Here is a 19682-nt window from a genome sequence, read left to right on the forward strand (position 1 = left end):
TACTCATTTAATGTCTGTTCCTCACACTAGACTTTAAGTTCCACCAAGCAAGACTATGTCTATTTTAGGTAATATGGTAGCAGCACCTAGAACAGTGCCTGCCAAAATGAGTGCTCAATAAATATTTGCCCGAATGAATGAAGAGAGGACTGAGAATCAGTTAAGAGATTTCTGCAGTATTTCAGCGAATGAAAGAAGGATTTAGAGACATTTTGGAAGATATGTGGATGGGTCTAATGAAGTAGAGGGAAGACCAGATGACAAACCAGGGATAAAGTTTTCACTTCAGGAGCTGGGATAAAATGATATCAATGATAGATCCAGACATCTGGACTAGAAATTGACTTTTGGAATTTAATATGCTGGGTCAGAGGTAAAAATGAGTAGAGGAATACTGTACCCACAACCCTGCATGCGCCATACGTCCTTACTGATGAAGATAAACTCTGCCCAACAAAAAAAATATCGAGGCGAGAAACCTTGCCCTGACCTTGAAACACACAGGTCGGGTTCATTTGTTTGTTTTTCCAAATTAGGACTTGCACTGAATCAGGCCTCACTTTCAAACTCTGTTTCTCTTAAGATCATTGTGAAAAGGTGACTGAAAAAATGAATCACATTTTAAGAAGTAAATAGTAGGTGCTATAATCTCATAGCCTTGCACACAGTTGGTGCCCAATAACTATTTCTTGGCGTGATGGCAGCTTGTTTCAGGTATCTTCTTCCTATCACCTCCCCCACGCCATCACCCACCTGTGAGTTCCTTGGAGAGAGGGACCACATCCTCCAACCTGCTGCATGACACCAAGCTCAGAGGTGAGCTTATAGTAGATAATAAATAAATATTCATTAATTTGCTATTCGACACAGAGTGGAGAGCATTGACTCAAAGTCAGATCTGGGTTCCAAATCTATTTTTTCCACTGTACAATGTAACTAAAAGCCTCTATCTTGACACAAGGTTGTCGCAAGGACTGCAGGAAACAGCACACATAAAAGCACTTTGCAAGCTATGAAGAAGATAAAACTGCACTCTGTCCACTGTAATTAACAGAGCTTGGAATTTTATGCTGGAAGAGAGTGGAGGGAGAGGGAAGGAAACTGACATTCACTTAGCATCAATCCAGATCCAAGAGGATGCCGAATACCTGGCACATGTTATCTTTTTTTTAAACCTCCCCGAAACCCTATGAAGAAACAGACTTTGAACCATTAGATACTTCTCCGAAGTCATGCAGCCTCCAGTGGGTGGGGCTGACACAGACGTCAGACCGCCAAGCCCACTGCCATCTCAGGGCACCTTTAGGCTTGTCTAAGCGCATGGCTTGCTTTAGACCTGAAGGAGCAGAGGCTCCTCGGGCCCAATCGGTATCTGGAAGCAGGGCTTGAAACCTTAACTCTAGATGTGGAAAGCCCGGTGACCTTTCCTTTGTTCCTGAAAATGGCTCGGCTTCTGCACTGGCACCTGGAAGAACTGAAATAACTGGTGTGTGTGAATCAGGAACTTAAGGAAAGTGACTAGGTTGATCGGCCAATAAATTAACCAGTGAAAAAATGGGAAAATAGCTCAAAGCTCAAGAAAAGAAGGCACTTGGATGATCTCCCAAGGTCCTGAATCCAGATTTAAAAAAAAAAAAAAAAAGCGACCATATGAGCCAACAAGGACCTTAGAAGCCAGGTTCTCAAGTGACTGGTGGGAGCTCACACTCTAGTCTGATTCAGAAAAGACCCCAGACTCCTGACCCAGCTTTGTTGCCAAGTCCAAGACGCCCCCAGCTTCACTATTTCACCACCTTTCCCTCCCCTGAGCTGTTTAAAGGGCATCTGAGTCACCAGGAAGACAGCAAGGGTTTGGTGGGCTGTCCTGGGCCCAAGACACATCATGAAGGAAGAGACAATCGATTCTGTGGGTGTTGGGAGGCTTATGAGGGAGCAGTGGGGGGCAGAGAGGCTACAGGAGGAGTGATAAAGCTAGTGGCACTAAACATAAAGGACACAGGCTGGCTCAGCCCCTGACTCACCAGTGAGTCATAGTCTGTGAGCAGGAAGCACAGCCTTGAATTGTGTTTTGGAAAGGACAGTGAGTTTGCTTTCAGAAGGTCTCTGTGTTCTCTTTTATCATCAGAAGCAAAAAGAACAATCACTACCAGTGATAACTAAATGGAGGCTAAACTTTTATTTTAATTAAAAGCCGTGCAATTATATCCTGGCCAATTTTTAAATTGGTCCCAATAAAAGATGGCTTCAAAACAAAGATAATGTGCGGGAGGGTGGGGGCAGGCAGATCTGGGTTCATACTCCAGTTCTGCCATGTACGAACTGTGCGATCTTGGGGAGGTTTTATTGTTTCTCTGACTCTCAACTTCCTCTTTCCTATTCTTGAAAAAATAAAAACCCCCCCTAGATAAATGAATACAAACTGCTTAGCAAATTTCCAGCCAATAAAGGACAACAGTTCTTTTATTATCATTATTATTACTAGTAGTAGTAGCAGTAGTAGTAGTAGTAGTAGTAGTAGTAGTAGAAGCAGCAGCAGCAATGATATTTGTGTTACACATTTCTATATGTTGCAATTGCTCAACCAATTACAGGCATCATGTCTTAGATATGTCTTCCATATCCATCCCATTAGGGACGCAATACTGTGAAAGGTGCCCTTTACGGGGAGAAGAAACTCTGGGGGTCTACTCCTGCTTCATGATGTTCATAAAGCACAAAGTGTCTTCAGTTCAACTCGTTCTAGACTAAGTAGCCACGTCATTAGAGGTGCAGCACGCCCTCTGCCCACTCTGTTTGCTATTATCATGTTCTGTGAAGAGGCAGAAATCTAGGGGTACTAAATGCAAATTTCCACAGTCTTAATAATAATAATGAAACATTTATTGAGAGTTACTTTGACTTAGCACTACTCTCTATACAGTCTACTTATTTAAGTCTACAGTAAACTTATGAGGTACAGACTATCATTAACTGCAACTTCCAGGGCGGGGAGAGTGAAGCCGCAAGACATTTAAGTCTCAAAGCTAGAATGGGTTGGAGCTGGCATTGAAACCAGGCAACCCAGACCTCACGCACTTAGCCCCTGGCACTGTTCTACCATTAGCTTTTGACCAGGGAGAAAGCTGGCATTGTGAAGATACACACTCAAGCCTACCTGTTTGCAACACTGATACAAACAGAGGGACAATCAGCTCTCAGGACTTGGGATCCATCGGATCCTGGTGGTAGTCAGGAAATTTTGATGCTAGAACATGGTTCTAGCTGGTCCTGGTCCTGGGTCCAGTTCCTTCAAGGCCAAGCAGATGTGAGCAGGGAGCCCCACAGGGCCAACCAGCGGCCATCCTCCAGTGCTTCTACCACTGGCCACAGGAAATGCGCACAGCACCACCCTCTCAATGCGACTTCTGGAATACTGACTCCCAAACGTCAGCCCCGTCAGGGAACTGCGCCAGTGTGGTCCACAGCGGACAGCGGACAGCATCACTGGGCAGTTAGGACGGTGCCCCTGGTGGCCAGTGGTTGTGGAGAGGAGGGCAGATCTCACCCAGCGGCACCTACTCGGCAGCACAGCCTCCCCTGCTGGCCGCTCTTGGTTCATACATTGTCATTTAGAATTACCTCCAAGTCAAGAAAGAAATGTCGATGGGACGATTCCCTTTTCCCTTAAAGTTATGTTTTATTTCCTTTCCCCCATCCCTTGTAGTTATAGTCAACCAACAATAAGCACTTGCTTACCGAACACCCTCCATCAGTCCGTCCGGTCATTTACTCAGCGCCTGGGCTGCACTCTTGCTTGTGGCCTCCTCAGGTGGCCCAATAGGGAAGTGAGCGATTCCAATCCAGTGTGCTCAGGTCACACACCTGACGCATAAAGTGCCGCAGGAACACAGGAGACTGCCTTGAGTTCCACTTCAGGATTGGGGAAGTACCTGGGGATTCCTCAGAAGAGGGGACGTTGTCCTGGCTCTTAAGAGGATGGGAGGGGGCCGGGTGACACGCGTGGGCGAGCCTACAGGACTGCCCCGCGACATGAGGTTCTGGTCTTCTGGGAAGTGGGGTGGAGAGGGGGGCCTGAGGCAGGGGAGGAGAAGCTAGCAGTGAGGGGTACTGGGGAGCTAACAGAGAGCATAAAATACTAGCCTCTTGCCTTCAAGAACATCATAGTAAATTCAGGGACCCTTGTTACTGACATCCAAGAGACAATGAGAGAAAGATAAAAAGAAGAACAAATGTGAATGTTAGGCTAGACCCTGTTCTCACCTAAAAGAGCAGATACTGTGACCAGGACAGTCCAAGAGGGGTCATAAAAAGTGGCCACGTGTTACGGCCATGTTTAAAATAACCAGCTTGTACCCAAGTCTCCCACTGTTTAGTTAAGCGTCCCATGTGAACTGCCTCCAATCTCCATCTCGTCCCCAAGTACATGTTTCCCCTCTATCTTTCCAAAATGCCCATGGCGTCATCCATTTAAAGCCCCTTGCTGTGTGGCACTGCTCCCGTGCAAGACTTCTGTTTCTCCACATAAACTGCAGAGTCTGACCAAAGTCTGTAGGAGAAAAATCTTTTTTTTTTTTTTTTTTTTTTAAAGAATGGCCATTTAAGAGTATCCAGTTAGTCACTACAAAGGCTTTCAGTGAGGGAAAACACCACCTAGACCCAGAGTTCTTGACCGGGATCCATGAAGGCTTAAAAATATGAATTGTGTATGTGTGTATGCGTGTGTGTGTATGTGTATTTCCACACCTATGCATGAAAATGTTTATTTTTATGGAGTAGGGTCCACACCTCTCATCCAGTTCTCATGAAGGAGCATATTCCCCAAAAACTAAACATCAGTGATTCAGACTGGGATTCAGCAAACTACAGCCTGCATGCCAAATTCGGACTACTGCCTGTTCTTATGCATAAAGTTTTATTAGAACTCAGCCATGCTCACGTTACATATTGTTTGTGGCCACCTTCACACTACAGCAATGGAGCTGAGGAGTTGCAATGAAAGTTCTATGGTTTGTTAAACCTAAAATATTTACAAATTGGCTCTTTACAGAAAAGTTGCTGACCCCAACTTAGACAATATTTTTTAGAACCATCCACTACACTTGAGCAGTTCCTTGTTAATAATTCACAAAGGCGAGCAAATAATTTTAGAATCAAAGTTTTCCTGCTATAATTGGAAACTTCACTGATTAATGTCTATATAGACTGGCCCTCCTCATGTCCTCTTTGGAGATCTACTGAACAGAGGAGTGGCCAAGAGGGAGACTAGCTATAATTCTTCCAAGGTGACCCTGTCATAGGCGTCCTGGTCCAAGTTCCCTTTGCAAACTGCTAGAGAAGAGATAGTTAAGTATGAGAAATGTCATCACTCTAAATAATTCAAACACAGAGTCCTGCTGCTGGCTACAAACAAAAGATGAGAAATTATATAATTAGCTGCAACACATTTAAAAGACCATATAAAATATGCTAATGCTCTCACCACATTAAGGCAGAGCTGCAGAAACAATGCCATCTATTAACTGGCCTATAGGATCAGTCCAAATAAAGGGAAACATCCTGAGGGTGTTTTAAGCATAATGATATCAGTCAGTTTGATAGAATACTTTTCTTGGGCTACAAAATAGGTTAGCAACAACTCTTATTCCATTTTAATGTGTTTTAAATTGCATATTTCCATTTTAATGCATTTTTTGATTAACAATATATTAATTTTATCTTTAAGCCAAGAATTATTTCTTTCTGGGTATTTGTTGTTGTTGTTTTAGATAGCTCTCATCATTCTGATCTATTTGCTGGCAGATTGGTTTATGCATGGACTTTAATTATCCACGCACAGACAACAAAGCAAACAGATACCATACCTGAACCTCAGGCTGTGCTACCTTATTCTATGTCACTGTCTCCATGTTCGTAACTTCAAGAACTGGATGCTTACCTAAACTTGCATATAAAGCTAGGAGAGAGAGCAGCATGAAATAACAGTTCCTTGGCCAGAGAGGAAGTGATACCTGCAAAGCTAATGTGGGGACCCTCAGGAGTCCTGACCCACACGACAGTACAACGTCACGGGCTGGAGCTTCCGAGCCTTCCTCTCTGGTTTCCATGCAGCCCTTGTACTGTCTCCCCCTCCGAGTTTATTAAGTGTTGCCGCCTTTCAGGCATGGCCTCTTTCTGGGAGTAGTTTGTGGCGAAATTTTTCATCATAAATTAGCATCTCCCATATTCACTCACATAATGTTCAGATAAATGTTAAATGGTTCAAAATAAAGATCTAAGATCTGTTCCACTTTAATCAAGAGGTGAGGGATTCTAAGCACCCAAATAACAGGTATAATGCCAAATCTTAACATGTGTCTGGTACACGCGACATGATTTTCGCCCACATCATCTCATTTAATCCTCATGGCAACGTTTTGTGATTGGCACTACTTTAGTCTCCATCTTACCAGAAGACACTGGCTCAGAGAGGTGAAGTTCTTTGTCCAGTGTCGCACAGGTGATCAGGGCAGAAAATGGTGGGATCCATGCCCCTCACCTCCGGGGTTGGTGCCTCTGAGGGTGCGCGTTAGGCTGGTGACTGATGGAGGCGACCTCACACGATGGACCAGTCCCCGTACCGCACACCAGCAGCCTGGCTTCAAGCCTCAGCTCTAACGCCTGCCCGCTGGCTGGCCCCAGCCTGTCACCTTACCTAGCACCCACCCCCGGGGCTTTGGCTGCCTCATGTAGGAGATGGAAGAATCGAACCAGAAATTCCCTAAGGTTCTTTCAACGCCACCAGAAATTTTATTGAGAAAAAGTCATCCAGTTGTGAAATGATCTATCTGGGGGAGATATATGTAGTGTGGAATATAAAGTACACTCAACAAGAAGACTAAAGGGATTTTGAATTTACACATTTTTAGATCATTCATGCTTCAGGTTCCCCTCGATCGGCATGTTTATTACGAGCTGACCGTCTACACAGTTATAACTAAACATTTCTATGACCCTTTTGCAGAAATCAAACTTTTAAGATGGGAGCACCCAATGAGAGGGGTCAGTCTGCCTCACCTGAGTTGAGAGCTGGTCATTTTGCCTTTCTCTGTTTGCAAGATCCAGTCTTTGATGAAATCATTGTTTTTGTTACTCTGCTTGTTTTCTCCTTATTGTAAGTGGGTGGCATCCTTATTGTTATAGACTAGCATGACTATTTCTCCAGCTCTTGATGGGATTCATGCTGTATAATTAAAAAATGCATCTGGTCCCCTTCCTGGGTACTTAGAATGGAGCTTCTAAAGCCCTAGACTTCCCAGGTGACTTGAATCACAGCTAAGTTTATGCTCATGAGATGACTCAAGATGGGGGCCAACTGTGTGACAGGAGGGTGGCCTTTCAGTCTGCCATACCTGCTGGAGCTCTTGGGAATAGCGGAGCTACAGACTGAGTTCAGCTGTGTGGCCAATGACGCAATCAACCAGGCCTATGTGATGAAACCCCAATAAAAACTCTGTATATTGAGCTAAGTGAAACTTCCTGGTCAGTGAACATGTCAACATGCCCGGGTGGCATGAGCAAGCGTGTGAAGGTTACTGTAGCTTCTCATTCCCTCTTTTCCCCCCTTGAGAGCTTCCAGGCAGCTATGCTACCGGTCTTTGGCTAGATGGGTCCCTAGCAGCAAAACGTAGGAAGAGCACGGGCCTGGAAATCAGACAGACCTTATTTCAACTCTGTCCTCTGTCATTATTTATCCATAGGCAGAATTTGGAATGCTAAAGACACTTACATGGCCAGAATTAATAGCTAAAATTAATAAGATGCTATCTGGCACGAATACAATTAAAGTACTGGATAGAGGTTTGAATATGCAACTAAAGAAATAGAGCCTGGCTTGACATTATATCAGAAAGCACCGGAGTGTTCAGCTGGCCACAAGCTAACCATGAGCCTGCACTGCTTGGCAACTGCTTAAAGAAACCAGAATCACACTTAGGCTGCATCTGAACAAATTTGATATCTCTATTAAATAAGTTTATATTCTCTAAGCTATTTGAAGCCCCCAAGGAGTACTGTGTTCAGTCATGGATTTATTTTAAGGAGGATATCGCTGACCACAAAGTATCTAGAGCCATGTAACCAGGATAGTGGGGTGGTCTTAAGAGAAACAGTTGAAGGAAGTTTGCCTAAGAAACCTGGAAAAACCAGCTTCTGGGAAGTATCAGGCCTCAGTCCTCAAGCATCTGAAGGGTTGACAGGTGAACTCGATTCCTTCTGCACCACCGATTCAGCTAAGATTTCAGGGCCCTCACTGTGCTAGGTGCTGTGGATGCGGAGGTTAATAATACATAGGACCAACCTCAAGGCACTTACAACTAAGTAGAATGAGAACAAGGAGTCTGGGATCTCTGGTTTTCATCCCAGCTCTGTTCCCCATGTGTATGTGACCTTAACCAGTTCCTTACCTTCCCTTAACTTGGTGTTAAATTAACTGTGGGAAAGTGAACTTCATTTGTAAAGCATCGTCGCAGAGCTTCTCTGAGAATTAAATGGGATAAATATTTATAAAAAGAATGAGAGATCGGTAATTGATTGAAACCGAGTAGAGGGGGAAGACATTAAAAAGAAGGCAGCTTTTGAATTAAACCTCAGAGGGCAAGAGGGAGTCTGCTGGGTGGTAAAGGGGCAAAGAAAGAGCATTCTAGGTTGATAGGTCAGTGTGAGCAAAGACGGAGATACTGAAAATAAATGGCTTGGGGGAGAGAGACCAGCCAACAGCACCTGGCTGCAGTGCAGAGGAGGAACAAAGCAATATAACAGCTGGAAAGGTGCAACAATGTAACAGCTGGAAAGCTGCGACTACCCGGACTACCTGGGAATGGCTCGCCAGAGTCGCTGGTCAAAGGAGCTCAGGAGCATCCTCGATCTGTGTGCAGACACGGAGTGGAAAAGGTTCAAGTCTGCTACCAGGAAAGCAAGCGAAGCAATCATTAGAAAAGTCTAAGCAAGAGATCACGAGGAACTGGCCTAAGATGAGGGCAGTGGCACCAAAAAGCAGGGGAAAAAATGTTGCACGTGAGAAGTGAAGATGAAGGGTAGGTAAAAGGCAACTCCATGTTTTGTAAACTTGGTTTTAGGGAGAACACTGATGCTATGGACTAACACGGGAAACACAAAGGAGAGACAAAGCCAGCCATGAAGATAATGAGCCCAGCTGTGGGATGTGCTGAATTTCAAGTGGCTGTGGGATAATCATAAGAAAGTACATAACAGAAAGTTGGAAATGTGGTCCCAGAGCTCATGAGAGGAGTCAGGGTTAGGGATGTAGACTCGAGGGGAGGTATACTTAGAGACTTAGTGTACTATAGAATATAAACAAACTTGGGTTTGAACTTTGCCTTCAACACTAACTATCTGTGTGGCCTTGGACAAATTATTTATCATCAAAGCCTTAATTTCCTTAATTGTAAAATTGGGAAAATTATACATACTTCAAAGGCTTTGCTTATTGCATACCATCTGGTTGCCATTTGTCACCGTCACTGTCTACCCATACCATCATTGCTGAAACCATTAAGGTAGATGAACTTGGCTAGGAACAGAGTAATTAATTAAAAAAGGGGGGTTAAGGAATGGATCTTAGGGAACAATTATTAAGGGATAAATGGCAGAAGAACAAACCTGATAAAAAAAACTCAGGAGTAGTCAAGAGAGGCAAAACACCATTAAAGACACAGGGAGAGAATTTCAAAAAGGAAATCATCAAGTCAAATGCTACAAAAAGTTGAGGTGGAAAAAGAAGAAAAGGAGGGGGAGATCATTGGATATAGTGATTTGAAGGTTAACTTTGCTTGGCGGAACTCTTCCATATGTAGTAGAAGTGGAAGGCAGTTACAAATATAAGATTCAAAACGATATTTCCACCCAGCCTCCAACGGGATGTGATCAAATACCAAAGTGAAGTGTGAGACAGATCAGCTTCTAGAAATTTCAAAGAAGATATTTTTTTTTAAAAAAATGACATGCCTTAGTCTTCTTACCCCCTTTAAAGGTTAAAGGCTTAAATTACTAGAGAAAGGGGACTGGTGAGAATTTCTTTCGAGGGCTCTGCTGGGAATTCCCTCGTTCTGAGAGGGGAGCGATGCTTCCCTCTACCTCAGCCGTGCTTCGCTGCGAGACGCACAGGGCTTTGTTGGTGTCGTCTGTGGATAGAGGGAAGTGACAGCCCTGCGTCTTCAGTGTTTGGCTTCTACCCTAGGATCTTGGCAGCAGAGCAGGAAGGACTGGCTGTATGGGGTGGCCTCTCATTGGGGCAAAGGGCGTAGAAGTATTTTGATGAATCTGAGGACATGAATTGGCATGGAGCTGATTTATATTTTTCCCAAGAGGATCATCTGAAGCCAACAGGGAGAACTTGTGAAAACAAGAACTGAGGGGGACATATCCGAAGCTGGAATAAAGCAAATTGATGACATCAAAAAAGAAGGGTGGAAAGTTCCCAGGGAGAGTCCCTGCAAGACCCCACGAACACACCCATAGGAGAAGTTGGCTTTACATGACATCCACTGGCCCAGGGAGCCTGCAGCTATCTTACAATAGGGCAGTCACATAAGGACCTTCCACTTCCCCTTTGCCATCACCCTTCCCCACAACCCCTTTCCTATTCCAATCCTGAAAGGATCAAAAATAACAAGAAAGAGGAAAGTGAAAAGGAGAGAAAACGTCAACCCTACCTTTGTCCTTTAGAGAAGAGACATACTGCCTTGAGCCCTGGATAGGCAAGGAAAACGAACTTCAATTTTGAATGACGATTGCCTGGGACTAGATATCTTCATTTCTAAATTGAGATGGTGATTTGTATCTAAAATAGTCCATAATACTTTTTACTACTTCAGCAGGAGCAAAAAGTCTTAAGACTGTTCCTGTATCATCTACTAGAAAAAGAACTTCTGCCACTATTTGAATTTAAAAGGATAGTGAAAGAAAAATTTTTATATGAAAAAAAACCCCTTAATTCTTGTGTTTTCAGCATATCATTTACACAAATGTATAAAAAGTGAGTCAGGATGAGGAGATGGAGGGCTCATAGACAGTATTTTTTTTTTAAGCTGTTTGGCAGAGACAGAAAGGGTATTATAATTTGATAATATGACAGAGATGGTCTAAGGTTCTTTTAGGATAGGAGAAATTTAGGTGTGGCCATGGGTTGAGGAGGAAGAGGAAATAAAAACAGGAGAAAACGACAAATCTTCAAGAACCGCAGGAAAAGGACATTGGTGAGGCAAAGTCACAAAGAGGAAGTGGGAAGACGAATCAAGAACACTGCCACCACTGTTAGCGAAGGAGAAGGCCCTTCTTTCATTGAAAGATGAGAGAGAGAGGGAGGGAAGAAGATGAGTGAAGATGAAGGACATTTTGGTCTAGAAGGAAAGAAAAATAAAACTGTCGACAGTGAATGACTTTGATTATCCCGATGGTCTAGCAGGAAAGCTCGTCCTCTAAGAACGAAGGCAGAGGGGGTACGTATTACTCTGGAGGGGAGAATTAGGACCACCATGTATGAGCTAGAGAAAGATTCACTTGGGCTCAGTATAAGAAAGAACTTGTTGAAAATCAGCCCTGGTGGACAGTGCGATTGGGTTTCTCAAACAGTTGTAAGCTGCAGAGCAGAGGGGTCCGGGTGGGGCCAGATGAACAGTCGCTGAGGCACCGTGGGAGGCCTTGTGCATGGGGAGGGAGAGGAGCTAATGGTCTCCAAATCTCCTGGTGCACAAGGTTCATTTTCAATGTTCTTTTCTGTACAGTTTCTCCATAGCAACAATTCAGGTGTCCCTGTTACTAAATATAATACAAAGAAGCCCAAAAGACCAGGAGAGAAAGTGTAAAGAAAAGTTTGCACGTGTTATACAATGTCTTGATTTCTTAGGTACAAAATCATCTATTTGTAGCAAAGGAAAAAGAACTCCTGCCTGAGTAGATCCTATCTTCAAAGTACAATACTCTGTACGTCTCCATAAAATTGAAAATATCACTATATTCTTGAAAATTTTATATTTATGCATAAGCTAAAATGTAGCTATGGTAGAAAAAGTCTCCAGAACCCCTATGGTTTTTCTGCTGCTAAGAGGCAAATGGGAATTTGCTAACAAAAGCAAAACACATTAGCCAACGTGCTCTCTGCATGAGACTCAAAACAACCAGCAAAAGGTCCCAAACCCTCTATTTCAAACACCAGGTTGCGTTCTATAAATCGATGTAATCGGGATTGACCATGCCAGATTTTCTATGACAATGAAATGTCACAGAAACTTGGGAGTTTTTCAATAGCATAGTTGTAATGGTTCTTCTTAAAATAAGAACTGGACATTCCTATAATTAAGATCTATTGAAACAACAAAATATTTTAGCATAAAGAACTACACAACTCAAAGAAATATGCCCACAGATTCAATTTAAATTGAATTTAAATTTAAACATATATTCCGATTAAAATCTAAATCTGTAAAGAATTGCCAGCCTCTTGTGACCCATTTATCATTTTACCACAACATTTTTCCGAAGAGATAAAATTCTCAAGAGCGATAAGCAATATTTAGTATTGTGAGTTAAAGGTCAGAACCTACGCTCCTCTGACATCTTTAGACATAAATAATATTAAAAATCATATGAAGGGTCATAATTCATGTAAGTGTTACTGTCTACAGTTATTTGTGCCCAACACACTGCCTGGCACATGGTAAGTTAGCTTAGCTTATTGAATAAATAAATGGGCGCATGAAAGAATGCACCTCATTGGCAGTAGCTCACAAACCGCTCAGAGAGGAGGCCCGGTCTTTGTCCAGACTCTGAGCATCTTCTCAGTGTTCACAGTGACCTTGTGGCTCCCCAGAAGCACTAGCCCAGGGCAGCACAGGGCACCATCAAAAATCCCTTTGACCCAAATTGATGTGGACACAGGGCTGGGTCTCCTGAGCATTGTTAGCTGTAGAAGTCAGACTGGTTCAAAATGGGGCTTGGTTCAATCCCCTAGAGACTCCCTCCAGAACAGGGTGAATATCTTCAAAGGGCCCTTACGTCCCACTTCACTCCACCAAAGAAATAAAAGTTGAAGGTGAGCAGAAAGCAATAGATAATCGCTTTTCGGTTCTCAAGAGCACCAAAAGCAAATCTTGGTGACATCTGCCTCCAATTAAACCCTGCAAATGAATCTATGTGACTGAGTCCAGCTGCAATCCGCAAGGAGGTATATTTCAGCTGAGGTGTCACTCACTAACATCAGTCAGTAAGTAATGAGGAACACAGTTTTGAACGTGCTTTGACATTTATTATCTCATTTGAGAGCCATTACAACCCAGGAAAAAAAGGTGTTTTACAAAATAGGAAGCAGGCACGGAGATAGAGAGACCACACAGCGTGCGGGACACGGAGCTCGGCCCAGACCTGGGTCTTCCGACCTTAATCCAACGCCGTTTCTACTGTTCTAGCTCTGACCTTGTTTCCTCATCTCAGGGCTGGGGAAAGCGATCAGCATCCCATGGTCAATGGTGCCTGACACAGTTGTCTCATGTCATTCAGGACACGAGTTGCTGAAAAGTGGTCAGAAGGGAACATTTCCCAGCACCATGGGGGTCCATCAGAGAAGTTTCTAGAACCACACATCCAAAAAGAACCTCTACTCAGTTGGGTCTGGCACAGAGATAAGCTAGACTGGAATTCCACAGAGACAGGACGCAATGTGCCAGGCACCCAGGCACACACATGGACACACACGCAGCATCCTGAAGGGCTTGGTGCAGTTTTAAACTTTCACAACTTCCGAAGTATAAATACTATGAACTTATCAAAAAAACACATGAAAGCTCAATTGTTTAAATTTATTCTATATTTCTATACTATACTTCTATATCAGTTTTGTGAAATCTGAATAACATTTTTCATTTTAATCCTTTGCTTCAGCTAACATCTGCCATCTTTAATCAGAGGGGTTGAAGGGTTTTATAATATATGCTATACCTATGACACAGAAACCGAATGAGCCACATCTCACAAGAAACCTGAAGTCAACAAAGTAATTCTCACATGTGCTATTGTGAAAACTACATTGTCCCTTACATTGTCCCTAACCTGGCTTGCAGAGCTGGCTTTTTTTTCCCCTTTTTTTAGAAAAATCCTTAGAACACTACTTCTTGTTAAAACCAATTCAATTTTATCTTATTAGATACGATCTATCCTGTTAAAATCCTCGCGGTTCCTCATTCTGTCTTCTGCCATATTAGCTTCCCTCCCAGATGATTTTACTCTACCTCATTGACTTCTCGAATGGGTGTTTCTAACGATGCAAAACCCAAGGCAGAGCCCTGAGGTTGACTCTCGTCAGACACACAGTCCCTCCCTCAAGGACATTATGGGCCAGTTCTAGCAGAGATCACCTCCAGCACATTTGACATCCGCCTACAAATCAGTACCTTTTTGACAGAGCAGTTCAATCAATTAAAAATATAACTACCTATGGCATTCAAACTGTATATTTTCATCTTGGAGGGATTTCAAGAGGGCCTCTGTCAAAAGCATCGCTAAAATCCTCAGGCCATCCCACAACATTCCTCTGATCTACCAGGTGAGTGACCCTATCTACGAAAGGTCAGATGAGGGGGCAACCTTGTCACAGCTCTGTTGTTTATGTATTCTCTAATTAATATACAGCTATAGATGTGCAGATCTAAAAACAGGTCAAAACAAAAAAATAGAAATGAGTTTACTTGTAACTCAGGTTCAAATAAAATGTGAACAAATTCAGACAACATCTGTTGTGCAATGAACTGTCTTCCCAAAAGATATGTCGAGGTCCTAACCCATGTCCCTGTGAAATGTGACCTTATTTAGAAATAGGGTCTTTGCAAATGTAATCGTGTTAAGATGTGGTCGTACTGCATTAGGGTGGGCCCTAATTCAATAACTGATGTCCTTATAAGAAGAGGACACACAGAGAAGGCCACACGAAACAGAGACAGAGATCAGAGTGATGCTGCCGCCAGCCCAGGGCCACCAAGGACCGCCCGTAACCACCGGGAACTAGGAGGGGGCGCGCAAGGGTGCTTCCCAGAGCCTTTGGAGGGGCCACAGCCCTCCCCACACCTTGCTTTTGGACTTCTGGCCTCCAGAACTGTTAGAGAATCAATTCCTGTTGTTTCAAGCTCCCAGTTTGTGGAAGTTTGTTACAGCAGCGCAAGGAAACTAATACACTTAAGCAAAAATATGTAAGTTTAAAGTAATGCCTATTAACGTCAGAACCAAGAACACTCAGAAATTGGTTTAAAAAAATACAAAAGAGAAAAAAAAAAGGAGGGCGACAGGTATTTAGGCTCCTGAGCAGGTGGCAGGAATGGCGGAGGTGAAGTGAGTGGGTCAAGAAACTGGCCAAGCAAGTTTGGAGGTGCTGGCTTTGAGACTACGGGGTGGACATAGGTGACGTCCTGTGACAGGCTCATCACCAAGAAGGTAACCGTCCCTCCCAGATGTGAGGTAGTCATTTCTCAACAAAATTCTACCACTTTTTAACGGCAAAAAGTCACGAATTTGTCAGTTTTTCATCGATACATAAACAAACCCATATTAAGCTTCCTGTCTCCAGTTTGGCATTTTCTTTGACTGTGTTTCATCGTTCTAAATTAGACAGCGAGCCCTGCTAGAGAAAGATCTGTTGGCCAGGCTGCCTCTATATATAGTGCCGCTTCCACCGTCTTCGAAGGTGCTAAGACTCCACTCATTGATGACGACGGTATCCCTAAAATGGTTACATTTTGAGCTGAAACAGGAAAGCGCCCCCCACCCCCACCCCGCTTGTTTTCACAGGAGACTCCTCACAGTTTCTAATCTGGCTCCAATGTAGCCCCAAGAAACACACGTCTATAATGTCCAAACGCCTCTCTGGGAAGACCTTATGAGCTGTCTCTGGGAACTTCCCCGGCAGTAATTAGGGGGATGTGTTATTGCGAGTCTTGAACACATGGGGAGCTGGCTTAATTTTGAAAGACAAAATGAAAGTGCTGTCTTGCGGCAAAAGGCCACTTCTTGGCACCATTAAATCAAGCACAGCCCCACGTGAGTATTAATTCTGAAGATGTTGTACCCCTGCTGATACTCCTTTTAAGAAGCTGCTACAGAACAGGCCAAATGAAGCCTTGATGTGCAAATACCATTTAGCAAGTACAGATAAGCTGGGCTAAATCATGCTCAGAGCACTTTTAAAAAGATTCAGATTTTATTACATTAGCACTAGAACATGCTGTACAAGTAACAAGGAAATTGCAGTTGTCAACGTGTGAATTTATTCTCAGGGTAAGTTCATCCAAGGAAGTAAAAGCTCACTTTAGATTTTTTTCTCCCCCTTCCCCAATCCACGTGTTTCTTTTAGGATGGAGGAGACACTGTTGCTCAGCAAATATATTTCACATCAAGAACAGATATGAAGTTCTCACTTCCCCTCTAAAACAGTTAGAAGTGGGCCTGCAAAGGGCCAGACCGTACATGATGGGCAAGATGTCCTAAGTGTGCATGCACTGCTGTGTAGATAGGTGATAGATGGTTGATAGATAGACAGATGATAGATAGATAGGTAGATGATAGATGATAGATACATAGATAAATAATACATAGATTAGATAGATAGATAGATAGATAGATAGATAGATAGATAGATGATAGATAGATAGATAGATAGATAGACAGACAGACAGACAGACAGACAGGGATAGTTAGATGATAGGTAGGTAGACAGATGATAGAGCTCTGTGTGCATCCTTTTTAATGAGAAAGGGTGGTGACGGGAAATCACAAGGGATTTTCTGGGATTTTTCTGTTGTACTTCTCAGACAGCCTGCCGGCTCATCATCACAGGTGAGGAGAAGCTGGCTGCAGTATCCTGGGTTCAGCCCACATTGTCAGGAGGGAAAGGCCAACCCCAGGCCTCACCGGGCCGGGCAGGTGGGGACCCGGGGCCTGGACAGAGATCGAGGGTTTGGGAACCCCAGGTCAACTCTGCTGATGTGAACCTGAACTGTATTGCAGTCCCAGGGTGACAGGCTGTTTTCTATATCAAAGCAACAAATGAAACTGTCACTTCAGAACGCATCTGGTCTCTCAGAACATTCTACCAGAGCAGCTACTTCTTTAAATTGAAAGTCAAGGCAATTTCTTTTTCTCAAAACTGTGCTGTCGGCTCTTCTGCCTGACTCCTGGCACTCACTTGTAGCTGCCTCATCCTGAATAGGGGATGGGATGGACAGAGGCCCTCCCCGGGGACACAGTATGTGTGATATATGTATATAAATCTTTGCCCCCAAAGGGCGTATTTATTAGAAATAAAGATGGGGACATATTTAGAGGAAACTTCTTTCTAGGGCAAGAGGTATCAAAGCACTCTTCCTGTCAGAAACTTTGAACCAAAAGAACTTCAATCCCTTTAAATGACACATCTATATACACTTGCATTTGATGTTTTCACAATAAAGGGGTAATCTTTCTTATTCTTGTCTTTCCCCGCACCCCTCGGTCATTTTTAAATGATGAAATAATTGTACTACGTTTAAACGCATGTAACGGCTGGTATATGTGCGTGTCACACAGCTTCCCTGTGAACATCCACCAGCAGTGTCGGTGTGGGCCACCACGCAACACCGCACTACCCTAACACGATCGTTAGTGCTCACGGACTTCCCATCGCTTTGTCAAGAGCTCGCCGATTTCTTTCACCTGCATTCTTCTCAGAAAAAAATTCGCTATCACTTCAAAATCCATTTCCAACTAAGGGAGAATTTGAATTGTCAATAAATATGTGGTATTTCTCTGATGGAATCAGAAGTAATACTATTAAGGAAAGGCCTCTTGGTTCAGTGAGAGAAACATTCCTGTGATGCCGCTAAGATCCTGACTCAGAGCATCAAAAAACAAAACAAAACAAAACAAAAAAACCCCACATTTCTGAAGTCACAATCTTTGATATTCATTCCCTAGGTCGCATCTTTCCCTCTTAACGAACTTGTTCCTTGCTTACATTTCATTTTTAATGGCAGGAAGCTATCCTCCTCTTTTTTGACCCCTCGCAGAGGCTAATGACACCACATTTTGAAGTATTTAAATGAAAAGGGCCACCAAGCCACTTTCCCAGGTAGCAACTAGAGGAGGCCATGTGAAAGCTGGGCCCAGAAGCGTTCTCAGTAATTTTATGATTACAAATCTCTCAGGCATAAATTTTGAGGAAAATACACAATTAAAAATGGAGAAATCCACACCATTTAATAAATTAGTTATTAAATGGTTTAAAATTAGCCATGGAAAATTTACTCTTCTAAATAATTTAACCTTTTCAATGATCATTTCATCTGTTTTTTATAGTAAAAATCAAAGATATGAGAGCTATGGAAAAGTCATGCCAGGCGAGGATCTGAAACCGATTTGGTAGCTTTAGAGTTGACATATTCTTGGCCTGGTGTAGCTCATTTTGGAAAGCTGCCTCAGATTTCCCCTGGTTTTGAACTTTTTTTCCTTACCACTTTCATCTAGCAAGAAATCATCCTGGTAACGGAACTTCTCCGGTCCACATGCAATAAAAATGTCATCGTCACCAAAAAAGTCCTGAAGGCACATCACCTACAAGAGAAAAGCATGGCACTCAGCAAGGGGTCAGCAGAACAGCAATTACAACAATGCACCAGCAAGTCGACATCTGCATGAAGCCACTTCCTGTCTAATGCAATCAGCAGGGCGGCTTCTCGAGGGGAATTTCAAAGGAAGGTCTCCAGCATCTGGTACTGGTAAGAAACATGTTATGTTGCCGTGGTGCAGGAAGACGGGATCAGGAAAATAGAACTGGTAACTGTCACGTTTATTACTTGATATATCAATAGGCTCGGAGGTAGGAGCTCTTTATCTTTATCATAGAGTGGATGCAACAACATGTGGACGAGGAATGCCCCTTTATTCTTCTGAACACAATATTCCTTGATGGCAATAAATGTCAGCATATGATTTTAGCAACAAATATATTTCTTGGTAACTGATGCTATAATATGTACACAATGATCACTGTTTGGGGTAACTACAGAACAAAAATTGTTGTTTCATAATATGAATATAATGACCTGCTTTAGACCCCTCCTACCTCTAGTTGGAGCAAAAATGAAACCCTTGTAAGAATAACAGAAAAAGTAAGTTATTGCCGAGATTTAGATATGCAGACTACGGCAACTGCACGCCCGCCACTCAAGCTATGCGAAACTTTAAAACTTCTTGTAGTCATGCAAAAGGAAAGTCTTAAAACAACCTTTTGGTATTTATTCAACTTATTATTCTCCAATAAGAATTTGTAGGGCTAAATGCCGTTTTTCAGATAAATGTAGGGAAAACGTCAAGCATCTTGCTCTCTGTCTCTGGGTGGGTGGCATAATATTCAGTTCACAGTGTGTATGATACCAACGCCAGGCACCAGGAACACTGCCGATTCCTATGGAGTTTCAATTTCCTTCGGCCATGCGGAGCAGATCCTACAGCGGCCGATGGAAGGCTCCCGTTTAGATCTGCAGGAAACTGACTCTCGAAATAGTATTTCCCTTAAATAGCTGAGGACCAGAGTCTAACCATCCTGGGGTGTTAGGTCCTTTGGCCTGCGTTTAATCAAAGCTCCTCCCTTATTTATTTATAGTTTCATC

At 43.1% G+C, this 19682-nt stretch overlaps 1 protein-coding gene across 5 annotated transcripts in view; it reads right to left on the reverse strand.

Annotated features, from left to right (window-relative positions):
• The window catches only part of DCLK1 (doublecortin like kinase 1), a 305559-nt gene that overhangs the window by 127884 nt on the left and 157993 nt on the right, over nt 1–19682 (reverse strand). For all 5 annotated transcript variants that reach the window (XM_016151071.2, XM_016151070.2, XM_016151073.2 and 2 more), the window contains exon 4: nt 18525–18624. In XM_016151071.2, coding sequence (XP_016006557.1) covers nt 18525–18624 — 100 coding nt within the window. The remainder of the gene's footprint in view (nt 1–18524; nt 18625–19682) is intronic.

The sequence above is a fragment of the Rousettus aegyptiacus genome, unplaced genomic scaffold (assembly GCF_014176215.1).
Source record: "Rousettus aegyptiacus isolate mRouAeg1 unplaced genomic scaffold, mRouAeg1.p scaffold_m13_p_11, whole genome shotgun sequence".
NCBI classification, from domain to species: Eukaryota; Metazoa; Chordata; class Mammalia; order Chiroptera; family Pteropodidae; genus Rousettus; species Rousettus aegyptiacus.